Source organism: Muscardinus avellanarius, assembly GCF_963383645.1.
Source record: "Muscardinus avellanarius genome assembly, chromosome: 20".
Taxonomy (NCBI): Eukaryota; Metazoa; Chordata; class Mammalia; order Rodentia; family Gliridae; genus Muscardinus; species Muscardinus avellanarius.
In genome coordinates, this window is record NC_137806.1 from 1,762,097 (window position 1) to 1,786,545 (window position 24,449).

At 43.5% G+C, this 24,449-nt stretch overlaps 1 protein-coding gene across 1 annotated transcript in view; it reads left to right on the forward strand.

Moving 5' to 3' along the window:
- Positions 1-24,449, forward strand: part of CACNB2 (calcium voltage-gated channel auxiliary subunit beta 2) — a gene marked incomplete at both ends in the record, with an annotated part of 215,370 nt that overhangs the window by 179,404 nt on the left and 11,517 nt on the right. The window contains 6 exons of the mRNA XM_080717077.1: positions 2,834-2,956; positions 4,579-4,715; positions 7,922-7,998; positions 13,996-14,015; positions 17,745-17,825; positions 18,316-18,374. Coding sequence (XP_080573203.1) covers positions 2,834-2,956; positions 4,579-4,715; positions 7,922-7,998; positions 13,996-14,015; positions 17,745-17,825; positions 18,316-18,374 — 497 coding nt within the window. The remainder of the gene's footprint in view (positions 1-2,833; positions 2,957-4,578; positions 4,716-7,921; positions 7,999-13,995; positions 14,016-17,744; positions 17,826-18,315; positions 18,375-24,449) is intronic.

The window sequence follows — 24,449 nt, forward strand, 5'->3', positions numbered from 1 at the left end:
CTCGCTAGGTTACTGAGATCCTCTCTTTTTTGTTGAGGTTGGCTTCAAAACTCTGATCCTCCTGCCTCAGCCTCCCAAGTGCTGGGATTACAGGCACATATCGTGCTCTTAATAGATAACAAGCTGTGAGTTAAGGTCCCTAGAGTGTGTTTCCCCTTTTCGGGAATGAATGTCGTCTCATCCCTTGCTCAGAGTTTTTATTCCTTAATCTTAAGGGGTCCTTGCAGGGGCTCAAGGGAGGAGGCAGGTGGGAGGAGGGAGACCGGATGTAGGAAGCACGATGCACCCACACAAATCTATGAACGCCAATCTCAACGCCGTGCACGGGGAGGGCGGGGGATGGGGCGGGAGCCGGGGGCTCATCTAGTGCCCTTGCATGCACGTGTCTATCACTCTGAGTTTAATCACCATGTATGATTATGATGCAGCAGTAACAAAAATTATGCCACCAAAATTGGTTAGGTTCATTATTTTCACCAGTGTTTATCTTGGACCACATGAGTAAAATAGAATTGAACTGGACCATGTCCAAGGGTCACGGTGCTAGTAAAAAATAAAAATTTGGTAGGTGGTCAAAGTGAATCTCCCAGTAAGAAGAAAGTCAAGAGCCAAATGTGATGAAATTAAAGTGTGAAGAGGCTCTGTGCGAACCGGGTACGCTGGTGCACGCCTGTGATCCCGGTCCTTGGGAGGCTGACACAGGAGAGTGGCGGGGTCCAGGTCCTCCTCAGCAACTTAGTGAGACCCCGCTGCAAAATGAAAAATAAAATAGGGCCGAGGATATAGCTCAGAGGTAGAATGCGCCCCGGTACTGCCACCATCAAAATAAGATTCTGCATGGCCCCCGGTCATACTGAGATTGGGCCAACAGTGATACAACCGGAAATCAGACACATCTGAAAAAGAATGCTTTCATGGGATAAAAATCTAATGATTCCTTGAGGAATGTTTCCTTGCAGCTTCAAGCTGGTTAAAAATAAGAAGCCTGAGTATGATAAAAAGAAAATCGGAAATAAAGAGGACATCTCGAGGAAAATGCGCAAAGTTCTCTCATATCCTAGAGAACATGAGGACCAAGCTGGAGCCACACATCTTGACCGTAACTGGCCGATGGCCTCGATGGCGGGTGTTGAGCTGCTCTCCCTGCTTTCATCTGATAGAGTGACAGCTTAGAAGATTTGTGCTGGGCCCTAATAGATGGGGAATGGATATAGGAAAACATCAACATATATTTCATTTATTTGGTATACAGCAAATTATATCACATGATAAATAAAACCAACATAAAGATCAAACATATTTAAGGTTGCAGTCCCAGGAATAAAATGTATATATTTAAGAAAATTCCAAGAGGAAATGTAAATGCCATCATACTTTCTGGGATTTCTTGGTAGTAGAACTATGAATGACTTTTATTTTTAGAAATAAATATGCAAACCAGATGTGGGGGTGCACACCTGGAGTCCCAGTAATTGGAAGCCTGTGATAGGAGATTGCAGGTTCAAGATCAGCCCTGGCAACATTGGGAGACTCTCAGAGACCTGCTGTGAACCTGTTTCAAAACAAAACAATAAAATAAAAGGGACTAAAATATAGCTGAGAGGTAGAATGGCCCTGGATTCAATCCCCAGTATCACATACATACCCACACAAAAGAAAGAAAGAAAAATATATTTTAAAAATGTTCCATATAGGGAGCTGCACCCCTTGTGGCTTTAAAAATTATAATGGAAACAAAACTGGCTTTCAAGTGTTCTAATTCATGTCGTGTGTACGATGTCTATATCTAGAACTTGGTCCTGTTTTCCCAATCTGCAAATTCTGAGTGGACCTGAGGAACATCAAGGTCCTTAGCTCAGTCTGCAACCTACACAGTAACAGGCAGAACACATTCGGCAGGCCCGATGGCCCACACCTCTAATCCCAGTACTTGGGAGGGATGCAGAGACAGGAGGATTGCAGGTTCAAGGCCAGTCTCAACAACTTAGCAAGGCCCTCAGCAACTTAGTGAGACCATGTTTCAAACTAAAATCAAAATGGGGCTGACGGAGTTAGCTCAGAGGTACGACCCACCTGAGTTCGGTCCCTAGTTCGCCCCCACAACAACACAGCAAAAAACTGCAGGTGAACTGTGGCCTGCGTTGAGAGGAAGGTGCGTCTTCACTGCTCCAGCTCCCCTTCACCTCCCGGAAACCTGTAGTGCCAGTGGAAGACAGGTGGCTAGCTGTGACTTTTCAGAGCCAAAGGAATGAAGGACGACTTAGTTAATGTTGTCTTTAGGGCCTGAGTGAACTCAAGCAGGAAAATTCAAGGTCACTTTCATAATTCCCTGTAGCCATGAATGGCAGTTGCTAAACTTAGAGCATATATTTCCTGGTTACCGTTTCATACCGTTTCACCGAAATCGTGTACCTTTAGGAGTGATGTCATTAGTACTTAATTAAGTATATGTTTGGGGTAGGGAAGCCGTGACTACATCTTTTCCACCAAAACCCAAGAACCGAGCATTTTACACCTGCTAGTATTTCCTGATTCCCAGTTGTTATAAGCTGTGATGTTGTCAGCACGTGTATCCGTGGTTCATCCTAATCTTCATTACCTGTGCGGCTCTCGAAAGAACAATGGCTTTTTTCTAGCTCAGCAGTGGGTGGTGTGTAGCCGGGAGCTGTTTCATGCATTGTTGATACTAATGATCTATTTTGTGTAAAGAACAAATGTGGAAAAAAAACCCCAATTACAGCAGTCGTTGAGGGAAAGTTTGCATTTTATGCAGATGGGAAGCCACAGTGGTTTCTATCTCATGCTTTTTTTTCCCCCTTCCTTTCCTCTTTAGACAAAACCCGTCGCGTTTGCAGTTCGGACGAACGTCAGCTATAGTGCAGCCCATGAAGATGACGTCCCGGTGCCCGGCATGGCCATCTCGTTCGAAGCGAAAGACTTTCTGCATGTTAAGGAAGTAAGGAAGATAAATTTAATTGCTGCCAGCATGACTTTTCACCTCGAAACATCACTTCTCCTCACTGTTGTGAAATAGCACTGTGTATAGCTGCAGCTGTATAACATACAAACTAAACCAGTGGCTCTTGTCCTTTTCTGAAATAAGTATATTTTTTAAGGTGGGAAAGAGTCACGGGCTTTTGGCATTAACTTCAGAGCTCCTCCGGGCTCTGTGGCCCAGAAAGTGGGCGCTATTAGGGTAGATGACTGTTTTCATGCTTACCCAGTGCTTTTTCTTTCAATGCCAACCTTGACTGTGTGTTTTTTTCCTGGTGTCTAAAGTTTAGCCACTTGGGGAGGGTATAATAACATCTAGAATTCATAACTCTCCTCTCTGCTGACAGTGTCTACACTCAGACTACCGGCGCCTTTTCCCTCCTTAGATAATTTCTACGGTGAAAGAGAGAATGGTAGGAATTTGAACAATAAGGCAAGAAACAGGTGCCAGGAAAATTCCTTCCCCCACGCCATAAATCTCTACCTTTCAGTTAACAGTAACACCATCCATAAATTTGAATAAATCACCCTTAACTAGTTTTGTTTGGAGTCAACATGTATGAAATGCTGCAATGCGGAATCCTATATTAAGTTCCTATAAAATTCCCACTACATAGTATTTTGTGTGAGCGCACAGACTATAGACTTAGACCTCAGACCCGGAGGGACTTCCAGTTGGAGTGCTTCAATCTAGCCAATGATGTGTCACAGGGGGTGTAAATATATTTAACTGGAGAATGTTCTAAAGGCCATAAGTACGAGAGGCAAGGGCTGACACTGTAGTAATTTCTAGGACGATGTGAAATTCTGCCTGGGTGAAAAAGAGGGGAAGTTGTCAGAAGTGACGGTGGGTCTAGAATCTCCCGTCACACGAAGTTGATGAGCACGGATTCATCTCCTGATGCGTAGGGGAGGCACTCCATCTACCAGAGCACGGAAGACAGTGGGAATCCTTTAAAGTGATGTTACTTGCTTTCAGCTGAAGGAAGTGACATCAAATTATACAGAGCCGAGATAAATATTCTAGCTGGGTGTGGTAGGGCATGGCTGTAATCCTAGTACTTGGGAGGCTGAGATAGAGGGTCACAGGTTCACAGCCAGTCTTAGCAATTTGGTGAGTTGCAACTCAGTGAGACCCTGTTTCAAAATAAAATAGCAGTGGGATGTAGAGAATGTCCCTGGGTTCAATCCTAGTACCAAAAAAGAAAGAAAGAAAGAAAGAAAGAAAGAAAGAAAGAAAGAAAGAAAGAAAGAAAGAAAGAAAGAGGGAGGGGAGGAAGGTAGAAAGGAAGGGAAGAGGAGGAGAAGGAGAAGGAGAAGGAGGAGGAGGAGGAGGAGGAGGAGGAGGAGGAGGAGGAGAGGAGGAGGCGGAGACGGCCTAAAGCCTTTGATGGTCTGCCTAGCACACCAAACATATTTTAGTCTTTTGCATTAAACCCAGTTTTCTTGAAGAATGATACCTGAGGGATGACTCATCTTAACTGCCACATTCTCTCCGATGAGAATGTTTAACGAGGAAGAAGAATGTTTCAAGGATTTAAACTTCTCTGCACTGATTTTCAATACTTCTGACTTTGTGTTTAGAAATTTAATAATGACTGGTGGATAGGAAGATTGGTTAAAGAAGGCTGCGAAATCGGATTCATCCCAAGCCCGGTCCAACTCGAAAACATGAGACTGCAGCATGAACAGAGAGCCAAGCAAGGGAGACTCTACTCCAGGTATGAGAGCTCTGCCGAGCGTTTGTGCACACTGCAGAGCGGAGCGTCACTCCTGTGTGGCTCGCCTCTGCATTCTCCAGTTCTTATTGTGGATTCAGAGGTAGACTACTGGAGATATGGGTTATTGGTAGCACAACTCCTGCCTTCTTAAAAACTTCAGGCCAGCATCTGATTCCCATTCCATTTGGGAGAGAAGCAGATTCATTATGGCCATTAATGAAAATAGCTAGAAGTCATGTTGCATTAAATTCCAGCTTCAGTGCAGAGGAGAGTCTGAAGTCCTAATCATTTGCTGAAAAGACTCCGGCATGGAGCAGCGGTGGTGACCGATCCCAGTGTCGGTGGCTCCCTGCTATGGCGGGGAGATGCTTCAGAGACGACAGTCTCCGACATCATCGACAAATAGCAGGTCTTGTCATCGTTAGTTTCACTTGCACCTGAGAACTTCAATTTTCAGTTCTATCCACTGTTATGCATTTATAACGATACTAAGTATGAAACAAGTTGAAACTGTCTTTGCAGATAGCGATTAGATGAATTATATAATAGGCTGGGGCTGAAAAATCCTTCCCCGGAGGCTTGCGATCGTTTGCTGCTCCCCAAAAGATGCACTCGGTGGCTCATCACTTGGCCAACTTTGACTCGAAACCTCCACAGACATGGCGGGCGCACTTCTCCCCTGTGAAAGATGGAGTGGGCCAGACTTGTCTTTAATGTGAATAACTGGGTTTCTGTTTTCTCTTATACCTTATGTGTTTATATAATGATGCAAATTCCTTGTAAAGACAATATTTTAATGTGAGCAAGGACTCTTTTCAAGTGTCAGAAATGAAATAGAGTATGTTTTGATGTGGAACACCCATCTTCACTAACTAGCGTTTATAACTGTCAAGCTTATGACATCTCATAACTTATTCCAGGGGACTGGGTTATCTTTTCATGTATCAATATACTCTTTTTTATACTCTTTTAAATTTTTTCTTTATTATTATTGTTGTGGTTGTTGTTGTTTTGGTACTGGAGATCGAGCCCAAGGGTGTTCTACTGCTGAGCTAAACCCTCGGCCTTCCCCCTTTTAAAAACAGGGTCTCACTAAGTTGCTGAGGGCAGCCTTGAATTTGCAATCCTCCTGTCTTCGCTCCCCAAGTACTGGGATTTGCCCCATTGCTTTACCCAAGCTTTTACCAAAGTAAAAAACAAACAAACAAACAAAGCAAACTCTTTTACTTTCACAGGTTTTTACATTTGTCTCCTAACATTGAAAATGTTTTTCTTTAATTTTTAAGGACATAATCAGAATTTACAAATGTTTTAAAACTCTGATTATAGAAACTGACAGATAAGAGGCAATACAATGGGAACACAGTTTAAGAACTTGGCATTTTTTATATTGGAACTTAGGGGCAAGCTGGGCATGGTGGCGCATGCTTGTAACCCCAGTACTTGGGAGGCTGAGACAAGAGGATTACAGGTCAAGTCCTGCCTCAACTACTTAGTGAGAGTCTCTGTAATTTAGTGAGACCCTGTTTCAAAATAAAGAATAAAAAAAATGGGCTGAGGGTGTAGCTCAGAGTTCGAATGCCCCTGAGATTCGATCCCCAGTACTGCAAAAGAAAAAAAAAAAAAAAAAAGAAGTTAAGGGCAAATCTGTGTCCTGAACAATTTGACTATTAGTAGTATCTGTCAAAATTTTACACAACTCAGCCGGGCGTGGTGGCGCACGCTTATAATCCCCGCGCTTGGGAGGCAGAGACAGGAGGATCGCACTGGTTCGGAGCCAGCCTCACTGGCTTAAGAGACCCTGTTTCCAAATAAAAATATAAAAATAGGTCTGGGAGTGTAGCCCGAACATAGAAGGGCTTCCAGGAACCCCAGTACCACCAAAAAAAAAAAAAAATTTACACAACTCAAGAAATATTTTGACCATTAAAATTAAAAGGAAGGCAAAATAAGCCCATATTCAAACTGAAATTAGACTTAGTACTTTAGAAATAAAAAAAAAAAGGACTTCCAGAAAATGTTTCTGTCCTGGTAATAGGTGTCCTTCCATCACTGCCCCAAACTGCTTCTACAAATACAACTTTTTATTAATTTTACATACCGCCTGTGTCCTTGTTAAATGTACTGGTTCTCTCTCAAGAACCTCTAAAAGATAGAGAACCTTCCTGCTAGTTGTTTAATAAGGTTTTTGATTTTTTTTACCCATAAAACACTAAAATAATAGCAATAAAATCCAGCCTATTACTCATGGTAGAACTTATATTTTCATATTAATATTGATCTAAGTAAACATTGCCTTTTAATGAATAGACACTATAAAAATTCTTCCAACTGGATCCTTTCTCATCCGTGAGTAACATCAGTGGTGTGGTTATCTCGCTCAAATTTTACGTCCTTATTGTCAGATATTACTTGCCGTCTTTATGGATGAAGAAGCCAGTTAGTGTGTTTCAAAGCACTCTTGCACACTGGTAAAAGTCATTAGTGCTGCTGCTCTATATTAGTTCTCAAGTGTGAAAGATACAGAAGTGTATCTTCCATTTTATCTTAGAGTTTGGTGGTTCTGAAATGCATGCTTCTCAGATAACTCATAAGTGAACCAAGTTTCGTCCTTCATGCTCCGTCGTGCTTAGGACGCGCCCCAGTCGCTAGCTTCCCGATACATCACAGTGTACTTGGTGTCTGCTTCTTGGTGCGTCCGGAAGATCCAATAGCTCTGTAATCGCTATGGCTTTTTTCTCACAGGTTTCCCACGAAAGGCCGAGTACTTTCAATCTTGATATCATAAAAAATAACCAAGCTCAGACAGAGGAGCTAGAACCAAGAGGAGGAACATTAAGCGTGGGTGCCAGCCTTGCATCTCTTTCCATGTGTTTACTCAGAGGGCCTCCAAAATAAAGAGCAAAGGCAGCCTCTCCCGTCCAGCCATCGCTAGTCTGGCCAGAGAACTTGAGGGCTGCAGAAGCGATTCTCATCCTTTCCTCAGAGCCCTTTAAAATGAAGCCTTGCAGTTGAAGACAGGGACCATAGCATCACTGCTTCACACACTCCAGGATCTCCATGGAGAAATTACCGTTTGCCGCCTTGTAAGGCGGATGCAGTTAAAACACAACAGAAATAGTGAAGTGGCATGTTTATTGAGCAACGCAATGTCTTAGGATCTGCAGTACGTGTCAGATTTAATATGGGTTTTTGCTTTGCTCCAGTAAACCAGGAGGCAACTCATCATCCAGCTTGGGTGACATAGTACCTAGTTCCAGAAAATCTACACCTCCATCATCTGGTAAGTAGGTGCTGAGCGCTAAACTGCACTTGCCACATCCCATGCTTTCCCGACTCTTACCTTCTTTTGTGATTTCACACACATGGAATCACTCTGTTAACCCTACAGATGTTAAAATGTGTCAGAAATAGAAATAACCTTATGTGATGAAGCTGGGGACAGTACAGAGACATTTTTTCCTGGGGATAAAAAGGAAGAATTGTCTGTGTGTTTACTATATGTGGCTGCTATAGATGATCAAAGTGATGGTTATAATTTAAGTTAGTATTCCTAGTCTTCACCATGGCGTCTGGCACATTAGCATAGGCATTAAATGGGCAATACCCCCAGCTACCACTGGACACTGGGAGATGTAGGCTTCAAGTATTGAAATAATAATAATAATAATAATAATAATAATAATGCAAGATCCAAACCTTAGAATAGAAAAACAGGATAGAAAAACAAGTGAAGATGGATTGAATGACCTTCCTAAGATACAGAGACAAGCTCTGCAGAAAACAGACATGCAAAGACATAAGAAAATGAAAATAAAACAAACAAGCAAAAACCTAAGAACAGTAGTAAATAACCCATGAAAACACATTTTGGGAGAATAACTACTATTATTTTTTTCCAAAGCAATGGGTTCATTCTTAGGGTTGCTAGATCAAGGGCATCCGTTAAATCTGAATTTTAGGCCAACGGTTTTTTGTGTATTACATGAGATGTAGTTATACTAAGAATTCTGAAACATAGCCACATTAAAATGTTGTTTATCTGAGTTTCAAATTTAAGTGCATTTTATTCACTGAATCTGCCAACTCTAACATTTTGAGTAGAACTCAGAGCTCTATATAAATAGGAGACTCACTGTCTCAGCATAAAAGTTCATGTTTGGTGTCTTGGTTCATGAAGAGATGAATCTGGGAGTCAGTAAGATTGTAAGGAATGGCGGCCACAGGGTTAAGATTAACATGACTCTGGAGCCAGGTGTGGTGGCACCCGCTTGTAATCTCAGTATTTAGGAAGCTGAGACAAAAGGATTTCAGGTTTAAAAGCAGCCTCCGCAACTTAGAGAGAACCTATTTCAACCTAAAAAAATAAAAATTGCTCAAAAGTAGAATGCCCCTTAGTACTACCAAAAAAAAAAAAAGTTCTACATGTAACTTTCAGGAGGTGGAGATGAGAAAAAATAAAATCAAATTATACATCTATGGAGAAATTAAGGAGCTAGCTGTACTGTGAATACTGTGACTCTGGAACAGAATTCCTCTGTTACTAATAATCACACCTCATTCCTGAATGTTGACAGCTTTTACCAGAATCGTAGCAAATCTGAGCACAATGTATCAGTCAGCATTCTCATCACTGTGACCCAGATACCCGACGACTGCAACTTAGAGGAAGGGAGAATTGTTGGCTCACAGCCCTGAGGTTCCACCCATCAAGGCTGGGTGGTGTCTCCAGAGCTCAGGGACCAGGGCAGGAAGTAGAGGAAGGAGAAGGGACAAGGAACATCTCTATACTCCGAGAGATCACACCCTGCCCGCCCACCTTCCCACTCCGTGAACACATTAACTCATCAATGGAATGAGAACCCTAGTGATTCAATTATTTTATCTCTGTACATTTTTGAATTGCCAGCACATGAGCTTTCGCAGGGGACAGTCTATAGGCAAACCATAACACACAGTAAGAAGTAAACTAGCTTAAAATTTATATTGATTTAAGAAACTATGAATTGCCACAATTCTAACCCACTCCAACTTAAGTAAAATAGTGTGATTGAAATGAAAATCAAATCCCTGTAGCTATCAGGCGAGGCTTGCATTCCCCCTTGACCATCAAGGAGTGGGTCTTACTCTAAGTGCACAGGGAAAGGAGCCTGATCCTGCTCCTCTGCGCTATGTGAATGTGTAGGAATTCCTATATAAACCTTACACATTTCCTACATATCTCAAAGACTGCCTCGGGGATTCCTGAGGACTTCATTACTAGTGCCCTAAGATGGACAAAGGCTCCATCACGCTGTGGCAATGCCACCTTCTTTCGGCCAGTACAACTCTTCCACCTCCTCTAGCCAGACTATAGCCTAATAATTTTAGCCACATAATGACAAGAAGCTCATGTATCTTGGCTAATAACTTAGTGAATAAGTAAAATAACACTTCATTTTGTTGTCATATGTTTATCATTACTAAACATAAAGTTCCATGAAGAGTTTAATAAAATAAAGATGACTTAAAAGCCAACCAAAGTTTCATTCAGATACGGGACTTGGGAATAACTAATCTGAATACCACACGTAGAAAATACTTGCACTAGGCCGGGCGTGGTGGCGCACGCTTGTAATCCCCGCGCTTGGGAGGCGGAGACAGGAGGATCGCCCAGGTTCGAAGCTAGCCGCGCTGGCATAAGAGACCCTGTTTCAAAAATATAAAATAGGTCTGGGAGTGTAGCCCGGAGGTAGAAGGGCTTCCAGGAACCCCAGTACCACCAAAAAATAAAAAAATAAAGAATAAAGAAAATACTTGCACTCGCAACTGGGCTGGAAATGTAACCAACTTAAAGTAATAAACACATCCTAACTCTGTGGCCCTGTTCTTATCAAGAGCTCAGTGTATCCAAAGGGAAACCTCAGGAAATTCTAGAGAGAAGTTCCCTCAGTGCATGTCCAAGTGTGGATCGGCCTGAAGCTGTAGTTTGGGGCTTTTATTTGCTTGGTCCCCGTCTACAAATCCCCTTGCTCATTGCTGGACTGAGAAATATACACATCTACCTGAAGTAAATATGCTTAGATGTCTCAAGGGTTTGGAAAAAGACACATTTCTTCTTTACCTCTGACCAGCAGCCAGTTATACCCCGCACATCTGTGTACACTCGTAACCCCTGACTCTGCTCAACTTAACATAAGCTCTAACATTACGCCAAAACTTAAATTTCAAGAAATATCCCAAGTTTCTCTATGTAAAGAAACCTATCCTACGAAGAAGAATGAAAGCCCTACTTTCAAATATGTAGAACTACTTTCCCCAAAGTAAACACTGATGCTTGCCAAGGTATGGCGATTCAGGTATGAAATTAGAAAAGGGTGACATCTCTCAGTAAAAGGAGACCCTGTGAGTCAATTAAACTGTATCGGACTTTTGAAAAGGGCTGACATTCTTATTTCTTTAATGTGTTCTGAAAGGGCTCACATGTTTCTGAATTCTCAGTGTTTCAGAATAAACCCAAATGCTTTTGAACTTAAGTTAACAAAAAGTCAAAAGAAATGCAGGTAAATGTCAGTCCTGTCTCAGACCGAGTGTTTGGGTGGCCAAACTTCCGGGCTATGTCACAGATAAACATGCGTGCATTTCCACTCTTCCTTTTAAAACAAATCCATCCAGTGATTTCAGCAGACTAGATCCAGTGGATAAATCATAAAATCCAACTCCTGAACCCATCCCAAGGTCCTGTCAACTCTGACACCCAAATGGGTATCCTCCATTTCAGAAAGGCACTATTGTTTGAAAATGTGGCCTTAATAATCCCAATAAAAGATGAAAAAGATAAAGTATGTGGGAATTCACAACCAGAAGGGAAACATACTTGAAACTGATTAAGACCTATTACAGGAATAGTTAAACAACGATCTAGATTCTCTCCTTTAAGTCCAGAAAGGCTCTAACAATATCGGGAGGGTCAAGGAAGACCTCAAGTCTTTTTGTTTTGTTTTCTCAGACTCGTCCTAGGTTCATCAATCATTCAGTAGCCCCATAAGGCACCTTTCCCATATGAGCAAAGTGTCAGCTCTAACATGGAACAAAGCCAGGCATGTGCTAATGTCATCAGCAGGCACAAATGGAGCTAGGTTAGCCTATTTAAACTCCTGGAGCTGGCTCAGTGCCGCCTTACCTCCACTTGGTAGAAAGTCTTGACTCACCTATTATGCGACCCAGAGCCAGTATCTGTGATAGTGTGCAAACAGTGCCAGGTATTCACCCCATCGCAGATTTCTGACCTGATCAAATGAGAAGGAACAATTAAATAAGAGATCCTAATTTTCAAAAGGTTGAATAATTCAATATCCGTAATAACCAAAAGCCAGAAAAATATCGTGATGCCTGTCAAATGATCTCCTGTCCTTTGAAAAGGTTAGAAAAGGTCATGGGGAGCACCCATTCAGCTTGCATGTCACAGGGGATGGTAGATGTGTGACGACCCCAAGCTGTCTGTTACTCCAAGTGGTAAATTGTGCCTTAACTCCTAATGCACCATGGTTTTTAATTAGAAAGCCAACACGTTTAATATGATGCTTTCCTGTGGTGAGTAATTTTTCTCTTTTCTTTTCCTTAACTTAATTTGAACCATAAAGTTATTTTCTATGGAGCTCAACTTTGTGATAATTCTCTGGCATCCTGACCTAAGGACATGACCTCATTGGGGAAGCTAAAGGAAGTGAACTAGGGTACCTGGATGAGAAGGGTCCTCCCGGGGTGGGCAGAGCGGCTCCAGGACCAGCATGGACTCACTAAGGCAGGGGCTCTAGGTTCAGAGTCGCGGCTTAAGTTTTTGCCAGATTTAAGTCCCGCAAACTCTTCAAGTTCAGCTTTTCAATCTTAAAAATAAGGGGTTGACGGTGACCCTTAAAATACCTCCAACTCTGATCCTGCTGGTAAGATTCAATAGCAGTTGCAGTTACACTTGGAGATTCTTAAGCCTTGTTTTTCATTTGCCACTCTTGGAGAGAGAGATTTTCAGACTGAAATATCTCAGATGAAAACACACCAAGCCACAAAACTCAGACTTTTATTTTCCAAATGAGGAGAGCAGTGGCCTATTCTGCTGGGTTTTTGTGCCCTTCCACTGTGCACTGTGCCTTTTACATTCAGCCACGCCTTCTCTGGCGGTTTAATTAGACTGCTTTTATTTAGGCATCAACAGACCCAGTGTTTTCCAGCTGGTCTTCAGTCAGGTGTGCACGGACCATCTAATTAGTCTCCCGAGGGTGCACACACCACCACGGATTCTTGTCAGTCCTGACCATCCTCCCTGAATGATTTGCCAGGCTGGGGCTCCTTTGTATTGCCTGGGTTGGGGATTCCTTATTTTCTCTTTCCCTCAAATCTCCAGGAGGATTGCAAGTTCGAAGCCAGCCTCAGCAACTTAGACTCTCATCAACCTAGCAAGACCCTGTTTCCCAATAAAAAAATAAAATAGGGCTAGGGGTGTAGTTCAAAAGTAGAATGCCCCTGGGTTCGCTCCCCAGCACCCCTGCCTCAAAAACTCTATTGAAGTTTTCACACGGCCCTTGTTCTCATATAAAACCAAGCAAAATGAGGAACCTCAGGCGAATCGTGTTAAGTTTCCCAGGCAGCTGCCTTTTATCTCAGAGCCAGGTCGAGATACGGAACTAGGTGAGGCCCAGTGTTCTATGCTGCACTTGTACGCAGTTGCCATGGAGAATATCAACACATTTATTACAGGTTTAAAAGGTGTGTCCGAAAATAAAAACACTGAAGCGGTTTAGCATGGCACCAGCTTGCTCAAACACGAGGGCACCTTTCAGGTTTCTCGGCTTGGAGTACATTGCATTCTTAATGGGCTATACTTGACGTTTTACTTTCTTGACGTATTGTGCCAAAGACAAGAGATCTTGACAGTGGTTAGTTTATTTGCTTTCGTTTTATTTTCTTTATAACCTGTTTCCTCTCCTGTCCACCTGATGATTTTTGAATTGTTTGTCTGTATATAGCTATAGACATAGATGCTACTGGCTTAGATGCAGAAGAAAATGATATTCCAGCAAACCACCGCTCCCCTAAACCCAGTGCAAACAGTGTAACGTCACCCCACTCCAAAGAGAAAAGAATGCCCTTCTTTAAGAAGGTAACACGACCTTCCCAGCTCCCACTGTCCACCCGCTCGACTGCACTGCGTCACTTTTCTAGTCCTGTTGACTGTCTGCGTCCTTTGACGAGCCAATAACATGCATGCTCTGTTATTCTTTGTTTCTTTTCCATGCTGCTGTAGCTAAGCAGAAGCAGAAATCGGTAAGTTTACATCGACATAAGCTGTGTTTATCTTGCCACTGGCATCATTAGCATCAGTTCTCACCATTTTATTATTATATACCATCATTTTTGTCCTAAGAAAAGAATCTATCAACAGCTAATTGCATCCAGCATTCCAAACCGACCAAATTCAGCGAGTGCCCCGTTCAAACACCATTACAGTACTTATCCTTTTTGATGGAATACTATCTACCACCAAGGGAGTTTGCCTCAACACTCACGGATGGCCGACACTGCCAATTCCATATGATGCACCTCAATTGTGCATGCTTATTCTGTCTGTCTTTGTCTCTTCTCTTTTTTCCAGAAATTTAACTTATAATCAAGCATATTAAAGCAGTTTTTAGATTCTGATTTATGATATCCAAATACATAGCTTGTACTAAAAAAAAAGATGATTCAATTTTTAATTTAGTCAGTATTTAAACTTCTAATCCACTAGGTGCAAAATCTGCAGATGAACAAGACCAGTGGAAAACTGCAGGCTTGTTTTGGCGGTTTACTGTGAGTTCTTCCTCTTGTCGTATATAAATACTCTCCCGATGTTCTTGCCTCTCCATCAGTCAGATCTCGGCATCTCACCTGTTGGACAGTGGGGCTGGTGGCCACACACAGAGCCTTTGCCATTGGCCAGCCAAGATGCTACACACTGATGACAGTTTTCCCCTGGCCGGAACCCAGGGAACTCCTGAGCTTTACACCAGACACTATGTTTCCTTTCAGTGTGTTTTGTAGCTTCAAACTATTTTTCAAGGAACACCTCCCTCCCCAAATTTAATTTTTTCCCTCCACTTCTTTTAGAAACCACTTTACAGAAGCTACTTTTCTGTCTTTTAGACTCAGACTGCCTGATGTCGTCAAGTCTGACGCAACCCTGGGTATATTATGACATATGAAATAAAGTTTTACTGTATGTCCCAAACTTCCTTAATACTGAAATCTTTTCCTCTGCAAAAAAAAAAATATATATATTATACTCTGCAGAGGGACTCTAAGGTCATTAAGAAGGTCTCAGATACTGTACCTTAAACTGGGCATCTTTTTTTTTTTTTTTTTTTTTTGGTAACTGAATTATGGCTACTTTAAGAAAGGAAGACCTCAGAATCCTATGCAACACTTAAAGAAAGACACCTGAATTTTTGTATCGACACAGGAAGTCCCAATTAATATTCACTCACGGTAGTAGGCCTATCTCCCTGGCCCTGTCTTATCACCACAGTAAAGCTTGCAGCCACAGTGACCAGCAGTATCCTTAGTTGAGAAACTTAGAAAACCAGTATTGCTAAGCCACTCTGGACTTTAGAGAACAGGAATGCCCTCTAAAAGCACATTCATCAAAATAGTGTTCTGAAGTCTGTTTTCTTCTTTTAAAACTTTAAAAAAAAGTTCACAAATTTTCTACTAAATAATTCAACCAAAATAGGGTTAGCAAGAAAGGGTATAAAAATGTTGTAGTCATTATCAATGGGGCACAGAGCACCAATATTCCATCAAATAAGGTAATTTCTGTAGCTACCCTATTGATTAAGAAGCTGATTGATTACCAGCATGGGTAACCCTTTTACTAGTTGGCAGTCTCAGACTGAAGGAACCAAAGACCTATCAAATACCGAGCCACCTAAGACTTAAAGACTTGAAATAAAGTTTCTCGGTAGTTGATACAAATGCATGCAATTTCTACTCCTAATTATAATGGTGGAAAGGTGTTCTTATACTGCATAGCTATAAGGACTTCTAAACAAAAGCATGATCCCAGATGGTATAAAAATGTCATCAATTTGATAATTATGCTTATGATGCCTTCGGCACTGCTATTCATTCTTATGTTATCGATTATATGGTAATCGTCAACGTACAGTTCAGGAAAAACAGCAGCCTGAGATTCGACGGGAGGTTATTTCCGTGTCTTAGGTAGTTGCTTCTAGAGTGGGGCTTGTGTGGCATTTGTGCTGTCACTGTATTGTGTTTGTCCTTTTTTAAATTTTTGTTCAAAAATGTATTCTATTTTTATTGTGTCTATTAAAATTAGAGTGGTAGGGAAAATTTCAAGCAGTACGTGTGACACAAAGTCACACAACTTGTATCTTTTACAACTACTGATGAAATCTCAAATGGGGGCTTTTGAATCTGAAGTGCATTTTAATTCTCCCTGTAAGCAAATTAGAAGGAAGCCAGGTGTATACGAAGCCATTTAAGCAACAATAAGACGTCTTTCATGACAGGCTGATGCAAAAATTAGACTCACATTAGCACGTCGGTTTATCAAATTCTTAACACAGTTTAAAGAGCACATTTCTGCTGGTGCATGGGATTCTTAAAACATATTTTCAGATATTCCTTGATGCAAAGGATGATAGAGAGTGGAAGAGTCATCCGAGCAACTCGCTCTCACACAAGAGAAGGCCATATCTATTGCTTGCTCTTTTGCATTTCTTAAAGAAGTGATTTCTGGATCAATTGAATATTTTGTTAGTAAAATAATATAACATACAAACACAGTCAAACACATTAGCCCTATTAGGACCAACGGAATTGGTGTTATCTAATTTTTTAAAGTTTTACTTGAGGCAAGTACAAAAGTATTGAGAGTTAGAAACTGCAACAAAATTATCTCATTCCCCCGCTCTTCTAAGAAAGAAATGATTATAGAAAGGTATGAATTAGTTATATAACGGGAACACTTATCTACACTACTTTTAAGAAGCATATCAGAAAGCCGGGTGTGGTGGCGCACGCTTGTGATCCCAGCACTTGGGAGGCTGAGACAGGAGGATCACAGGTTCATGGCCAGCCTCGGCTACTTAGTGAGGTCCTTTGCAACTCAGTGAGACCCTGTCTCAAAATAAAGAATCAAACATAGGGCTGGGGGTGCAGCTCAGAGGTAGAATGTCCCTAGGTTCCACCCCCAGTACCGCAAAAAGAAAAAAAAGCATATTAGATATGCAAATTGCAATGCACCCTCTGAGGCCACCGAAGCAGGGCTGAATGTATTATTGCACATTAATCACCTTCCCTCTGAGACACAAATCTTACATTTATGTTTTCAAACGCCAACACATAGTAACCAAAACTCCAGAAGCATTAATATGGAAGACACAGTGATCTAATCACTGTTTACTGGCGTGCGCGCGCACACGCACGCCAATTTAAAGCGTCGCAATAAAACAGAATTTTCGAGTGTTAGGTAGTAAGAGTAACAGCGTTTTGAGATTATGTTTGATGCAGGTAAGACGAACATCTAAAATGCAAAGGTACTAGGATTGTGCTTTCTCCCACAGTGAGCCAGGTCAGGTCTGATCGCCTCAAGTTTTCAGGACCTTAATGCACCTGAGAGCACTGTGGATGCCCAGCCCCGCCCAGCACCTGTTCTGCATGAGCCGTGCTTCTCTTTGTTCTGCCCACTAGTTCTGTTCAAAGCAGCACACTTCCTGCTCTCAGAACTAATACAGCATTAGCGTTTCTTGAGACGGAGAAGAGCAAGAAAACCTGCAGACTATGCACTAACTTGAAAACGTGGGAAAATGAACCTCTAGCTCTTTGAATGTCTTTTCTTGTCTAGAAATGAGGCAAGCAGAAAAAAATTTTATTTTTAATGTGTGGAAAGCCAGTGCCTCATCCTATAGGGCCCAGAGGAGAGTTATCTTATTATTTTAAATATGGAAGTCTCCCTGTGTGTGAAATGTCTAAAAATCTGTTCTCTCTCCGCAGACAGAGCACACGCCTCCTTATGACGTGGTCCCCTCCATGCGGCCCGTGGTCCTAGTGGGCCCCTCTCTGAAGGGGTACGAGGTGAGTAGCCCCCTGCCGCACACTTGGCCTTTGCACGCTCAAGGCTGTGGCCGCCTCCCACGAGGAACTCTAGAACTCGGATCTGAAGAGCGCACAGCAGCAGAGCCTGCTGTCTTTCCATCTGTGGTCTATATTGCGTAGTGTCGTATTCTTTTGTTTTCCCGGCTGTTGTTTGGGAGGTTTCTCCTAGGTAGCATTTACTCAGTCCAGAAACTCCTAGCAAATGTAGAGTGACTAAAACTACTGGAGTTTGGATTCACTGCCACTGGAACATCGCCGTGAGCCCGGGGAGCGCCGTGGCTTTAACTGCCATTGCATGGGCCTCGGAAACAGAAAACATGGCGCCCTCAACCTGCCTCGTACGCAGATGCAAGCCCAGGCTTGTAAATGTTCCTTTGAGAAGCAAAGTTGTTCTATCGTCAGTAGTAATGCTCTTAGTATAAACACTACTGTTTTATCATATTTTAATTGATTGCGTGCTCAATTACAGGTCACAGACATGATGCAAAAGGCATTGTTTGATTTTTTAAAGCACAGATTTGAAGGGCGGTGAGTATTTCAGAACCCTGAGTGTTGTGGATTTTGGCCTGGTGGTGACTAAGCCCCTGTGAAACCGGCACATGATTCCAAAAAAAACCTGCTCACTGATGTCTCTGTGATGAAAAGAAATAGTGCTTTGCACATCCACAACCCTGGAAAACCCAGTTCCTGGACTTGCACCCTTAAGCTGAACCTAGCCCAGCCGGCTGATTGGAGCACCGTGACACGAGCACCCAGCCCCTCCTGCTGCCCGGGCACTGAAACTACACTCCCTCTTCCATTTGCTCTCCCGTTCTTTCAAAGGACTTTCATGCTATCCTGTCCCCTCACCCTCAACACCTTCAACACCTTCACAACCTCCTCTGTGAAGCTGTGTTCCTGCATCGCTGAGAGAATAGAGGCTTAGCTAGCAGGACGTGGGGGCGCACACCTGTAATCCCAGTACCTGGGAGGCTGAGACTGGAGGATCGCCAGTTCCTGGCCAGACACAGAAACTTAGAAAGGCCCTCTGCAACTTAGTGAGACTCTGTTTCAAAATAATAATAAATAGCCGGGCGTGGTGGCGCAGGTTTGTAATCCCCGCGCTTGGGAGGCAGAGACAGGAGGATCGCGCAGGTTCGAAGCCAGCCTTGCTGGCTTAAGAGACCCTGTTTCCAAATAAAAAAAAATATATAAAAAGTAGGTGTCTGGGAGTGTAGCCTGAGGTAGAAGGGTTTCCAGGAACCCCAGTACCACCAAAATAAATAAATAGATAATAATAATAATAAATAAAAAGGGGGTAGGGGTGTAGCTCAGAGGTAGAATGCCCCTGGGTTCCATCCCCAGTGCCATAAAAAATAGGGGCAAACAGGAGAATGTCTGAGTTCCCTGTTTGCATGTTTGCCTGAATGTTCTGCCTCCCCCCTTGTGATGTTCCTGGCAACAGCCAGCCCACCCCACAGCTCCCCGAGCACTGGACCCACTGCCATTCCAACTGCACTGACAAGCCACCAACATCCTTCCCTCCCGCATGGACACTCCGACATGTGCCACGATGCCTCTCCTTCTCACATTTGACTTCGCGTCCCCTCCAGCTGCCCATTCTCCTAGCAGCCAGGCTCACGAGAGCTGTGTCTGCAGACCTCTCCTGCAGCTCAACGTCTCTTACTCCGAGTCATGCTTTCACCCGTGCGGTTCAACCATGAGCCACAGCCGTGGTGGCCTCTTCTGCCCCCTATTAGATCCGGTTTAGTTTGGCTTCTTGAACCCCTTTCTGGTCTTCTTTGTATGGCCCCGGTGCTTCCTCGTCAGCTGGATGTCTGGGGAGTCCACGCATGAGCCTTCCATCTTTATCTCACCTGCAGTCACTCTTCTGATGTCAGACTAGGAACTCAGGGGCATTCAACCTCCTAGCTACACCCCCACTTTGTATTTATTTTTTGTTTTGCTAGGTTACTAAGAGCCTTGCTGTGTTCCTGAAGCTGTTCTTGAACCTGCGATCCTCCTATCTCAGCCTCCCTCACACTGGGATTATAGATGTGTGCTACCACATCCAGCTGCCATAAGACTTTCAAATGTCATTCCTTTGCTGGGCTCTTCTCTAAGCACAAACATCCAGCATCACTAGGGCATCCTGGCCTTCTCAAACCTGCCTCCGACTTCCTTCCACGCATAGTCTACGTATCTCAATTAGCTTCTTCCTCTCTCAGTCCCCAAGCCCACCAGCCCATGTCACGGAATAATCCTTGGCTGTTCTTTCTCTCATCTGCATCAAAATGTTGTTATCTTTATCCTTAAATATATCCGTACTGCAAGGACCATGCACAGCTCCTGAGGTGTCTTTCTGGTTGGACACCACATTCTCTCCCTGGACTTGTCTCCTTGTTTCGTTCCCTTGAGTCTGTTCTCAGGTCGGCAGCCAGGACGACCCTGGTAAGCATGGGCTGGAGCCTGTCACTCTTGTGCAAAAGCATCCAGTGACTTTTCACTGAGACTGAAAGCCGAAGTCCTGCCAGGCGTGGTGGTACACCACTGTGATTCCAGTACCTGGGAGGCTGAGACGGGAGGACTTCAGGTGCTCAGCCAGCCTCGGCAAGATAAGATCCTTCAGAAGTGTAGTGAGACCCTGTTTCAAATTAAAAATAAAATTATAAATAAAAATATAAAATAAAATTATATTTTATTTTATATTTTTATTTTATATTTTATAAAAATATAAAATAAAAATTAAAAATAAAATTATAAATTAAAAATAAAATTATTCTTAATTGTGCTGAGTGTGCAGTTCAGAGGATGAATGACTCTGGGTTTAACCTCTAGTTGCAAAAGAAAAAAAAAAATTAAAAAGAAAACCAAAGTCCCGTGTGCCCTCTGCGGGTGAGCCTCCGCCTCCTTTGGCCGTGCCTCACACTCACTCCCCCTCTGCTCAGTGAGCGCCAGCCGCACAGGCTTCGTCATCCTGGAATGGCCCGGAAAGCCGAGAGCCGTGTGCACGGGCCTGGGCACCGCGGTTCTCTCTGCTAGGAACACTCTCTCTCATATCCTGTGTGGTGCTATGCGTGCACGTTCCTGCCCCCTTTGCTGTTTTCCTGGTGTCCTTACACACTTTACTTATTTTGTTTGTGACTCCTCCTCGGTGCCTAGACCATCAGCTGCAGGCGGGCAGGGGCTGAAGTGCTGGTGAGCTGCTGTGTTCCCACCGCTTAGAGGAGCACTCCACAGGATGGATGACGGATGACGCTGAGCCCAGCGTCTGCTGTGTCCTCCACAAGAGAAATGCTTGAAGCCCCTGTCTCTGCCTATGAAGGGCTTCTATGTAAACCAATAACTGAAACCGCTAGCAAAAGGCTGTAAATGGAAGGGCAGCTTAGTGTGTATATGTAGAAGGCAGAGATGGCATAAGGAGAGGGGCAGTTGACAGATATCCACTTAGAGTATATCCTGTGCGCCAGGCATTGCGGGGAGCAAACTCAGACTAGCTCCCTGGCATCATGGAGCCCGTTCATGGGCTACTGAACTGCAGCCTTGGGTCAGTCAGTGACGGCCAGCTCCTGAAACATCAAAGACCCGACAGGATTCCAAACCCCAAGAGCTAAACTAAGAGTGGACTCGGGGTCTGGGAGCCTGCAGGGCTGGTGGCATTTCTGTCCTTGGACAAGACAAGCTTGGTTCCTCTTCATGGCTCGCCCTTCTTCCCATCCTAAGAACATAAGGACAATGGTGGGTAGGCCTTAACTTTACTGTCCTTTCAGATTTTTATTATATTGTCTGCTAGACCATATCTACTCCCCCAGGCATTTCTAATCTATATTGAGTGTGTTTCTGGAGATGGAGCCCAGGAGCATTCTAGCCACAAGCTACACTCCCAGCCCTATTTTCTTTTTTGTTTTGAAACAGGGTCTCACTAAGCTGTGGAGGGCCTCACTAAGTTGCCGAGGGTGGCCACGAACCTGTGATCCTCCTCTCAGCCTCTCATGCGTCCAGCTTTAGACTGACTTTTGACAGGGGGAGTAAGAGGAGGGGGAGAAATTTTTATAGCAAGGCAGTTATTAATAAGTGATCAGGCGAAGGACTGCAAGGAACAGAACACAGAAACCACATTTCGAGACACAAAAGAATACATTCAAGGCCTACTTAACCAAGTGTTCCTGATTAGAAGTTTTTTATGTTCCATAACTTCATAAAATATGTTTTAGTTCGTGCCAGGAAATACAGCATTTGGCTTTGCCTAAGACTGGTGGACACTGGCCAAGTAGAAAAGGCATACCTGTAATCTCCCCAGTATGGGATTTCCTGACTTACCACTTCGATTTAAACCTGAGTGCATTTCGAGCTTAGAAGCGTTCAGCCAGGATATGTGTCTTGGACCTGCTTCTGTAGTATCGGCCGTCCAGACCGATTTCATTCTGGAACAAATAAAGTAAATGAACGTCGGGTCCATCTCTTTCTTCTGACCAGAAGTACTTGCCATTTGGCTTTGCTAATGGGCCTGCCGTGGCCCACCTCGAGACACGGAGCTGCCATTGTGTATTTTAGGTTGTGACTGCCAATGAAAGGAACTCAAAGTAAGTAACTGGATCTATAAGGTGGAATTTCAAACATTGTATGAAAATCTAACATTTTTAACCCAGGGCAAAACATCCAGAATAACTATATCATTTAATGTCTTTGCTTAGTGGATTTGGTGGCTCTCACCTGTCATCCCAGGACTTGGGAGGCTTAGGCAGAGGAATCTCAGGTTCATGGCCAGTCTCAGCAACTTAGTGAGGCCCTCTCTCTCCTCTCTCTCACACACACACACCTCTCTCTCCCTCTCTCTTCTCTCCCCCCTCTCTCTCCTCTCTCTCTCTCCTCTCTCTTCTCTCTCCCTCTCCCCCACCTCTCTCTCACACCTCTCTCCTCTCTCTCTCTCTCTCTCTCTCTCTCTCTCTCTCTCTCTCTCTCTCTCTCTCACCTCTCTCTCTCTCACACACACACACCTCTCTCTCCCTCTCTCTTCTCTCCCCCCTCTCTCTCTCCTCTCTCTCTCTCCTCTCTCTCTTCTCTCTCCCCCCCTCTCTCTCACACCTCTCTCTCTCCTCTCTCTCCTCTCTCCTCTCTGTCTCTGTCTCTGTCTCTCTCTCTCTCTCTCTCTCTCTCTCTCTCTCTCTCTCTCTCTCTGCTGGAAATTGAACCCAGTGGCATTCTACCTCTTAGACATGCAGCGTCCAGCCCTATTTTATTTTTTATTTTGGAACAGGATCTTGATAAGTTGCTGAGGTCCACACTCAGTTGCTGAGCTGGCCTCAAACCTGCAATCCTCCTGTCTCAACCTCCTAAGTACTGGAATTACAGGTATGTCCACCATGCCTAGCTCCTTGACATTTAACTCTTTTAGAGATGTCCTTCTTAACTCTCTTGAATTTTTCTTCCTACTTTTCTATTTTTATTTCCAAAACCTCTTCCTCATTCTGAGCTTTAAAACATAAATTTGCTCCAGTTTCATAGACTCATCTCTTAGACTTCATCTCTGAACAATGACTAATGGTTATCTTTTCTGTTTGTTGGGGCCTCTCCTGTGAGAAGTTTCCTAGGATGCCACTGAAGAGTGCTGCACTCAGATTTAAGAGTGGAACATGGAGTGCCGGACCGGATGCTCTGTGCTCACGGCAGGGCTCGTTGACCTATGGCATCGACAAGCTTCCATACGGAGTAGTCTTGTTAGATAATTCACATAGGAGACCTCCAGTATGTGTGCTCTTTGGGCTGTTACTTTCCCAGAGAGTTTCTAAGAATTTCTTATAGAAGCATAAACCCTGCTTTCACACTTCTAAGGCAGGAAAGAAGGCTGCGGTCTCAACATTCGGAGCCCGTTTTGTTTTCCTTTCTATCTTTTGTTCCTGGCCCAGATTCTGCCTAGGACCTCCTGGCCAGTGGCTTTCTGTTTTTCTGTCTACAGATAACCTGTGATCTTAAACTCGATAGAAAATGAAATAGAGAACCTGGCTACTTGGAGTTGTGGAGGATTCTGGCTATGAAACAGACAATTTTGTTTATAGATTCTCAGACTGCCAATTGGAATATTCACTAAATACCCAGCTCCGTCTACTAAGTCACTTGCTGCTTTCAGCTTCCCGTCTTACTGATCTCATTTCTATCCTATCTAGAATGACCCCTCAACTCATTATTATTAACTCTCATAGTAGCCTATATGTTCACATAGCCACCAGCCTTCTAGTCTTTTCTTTTTATTTTCTTAATTTTTTTTTTTTTTGGTACTAGGGCTTGAACTCAAGGTCTTTATACCTTTGAGCTACATCCTAGCCCCATTTTGTTTTTTAATTTGAAATAGAGTCTTACCAAGCTGCAGAGGATCTCAGTAATCCTCTGCCTTGAACAGGAATCCTCCTGCCCTAGCCTCGCAAGTCCGGGGATGACAGGCACGCGACAGGCTCCCAGCTGGTTTGTTGATTCTTCATCTTTGCCTTTCCTCCTCACGGAGGGAAGCTTGCTTGGTTCTTGTGTGTACTCCACAGGCTGACCTGTGCTACGAGCCTTCAGAATATAGGTTTAGAAATCTGCTTTGCATCCCAGTCCCACCGTTTAGTAACTACAGTTTGGGATAAG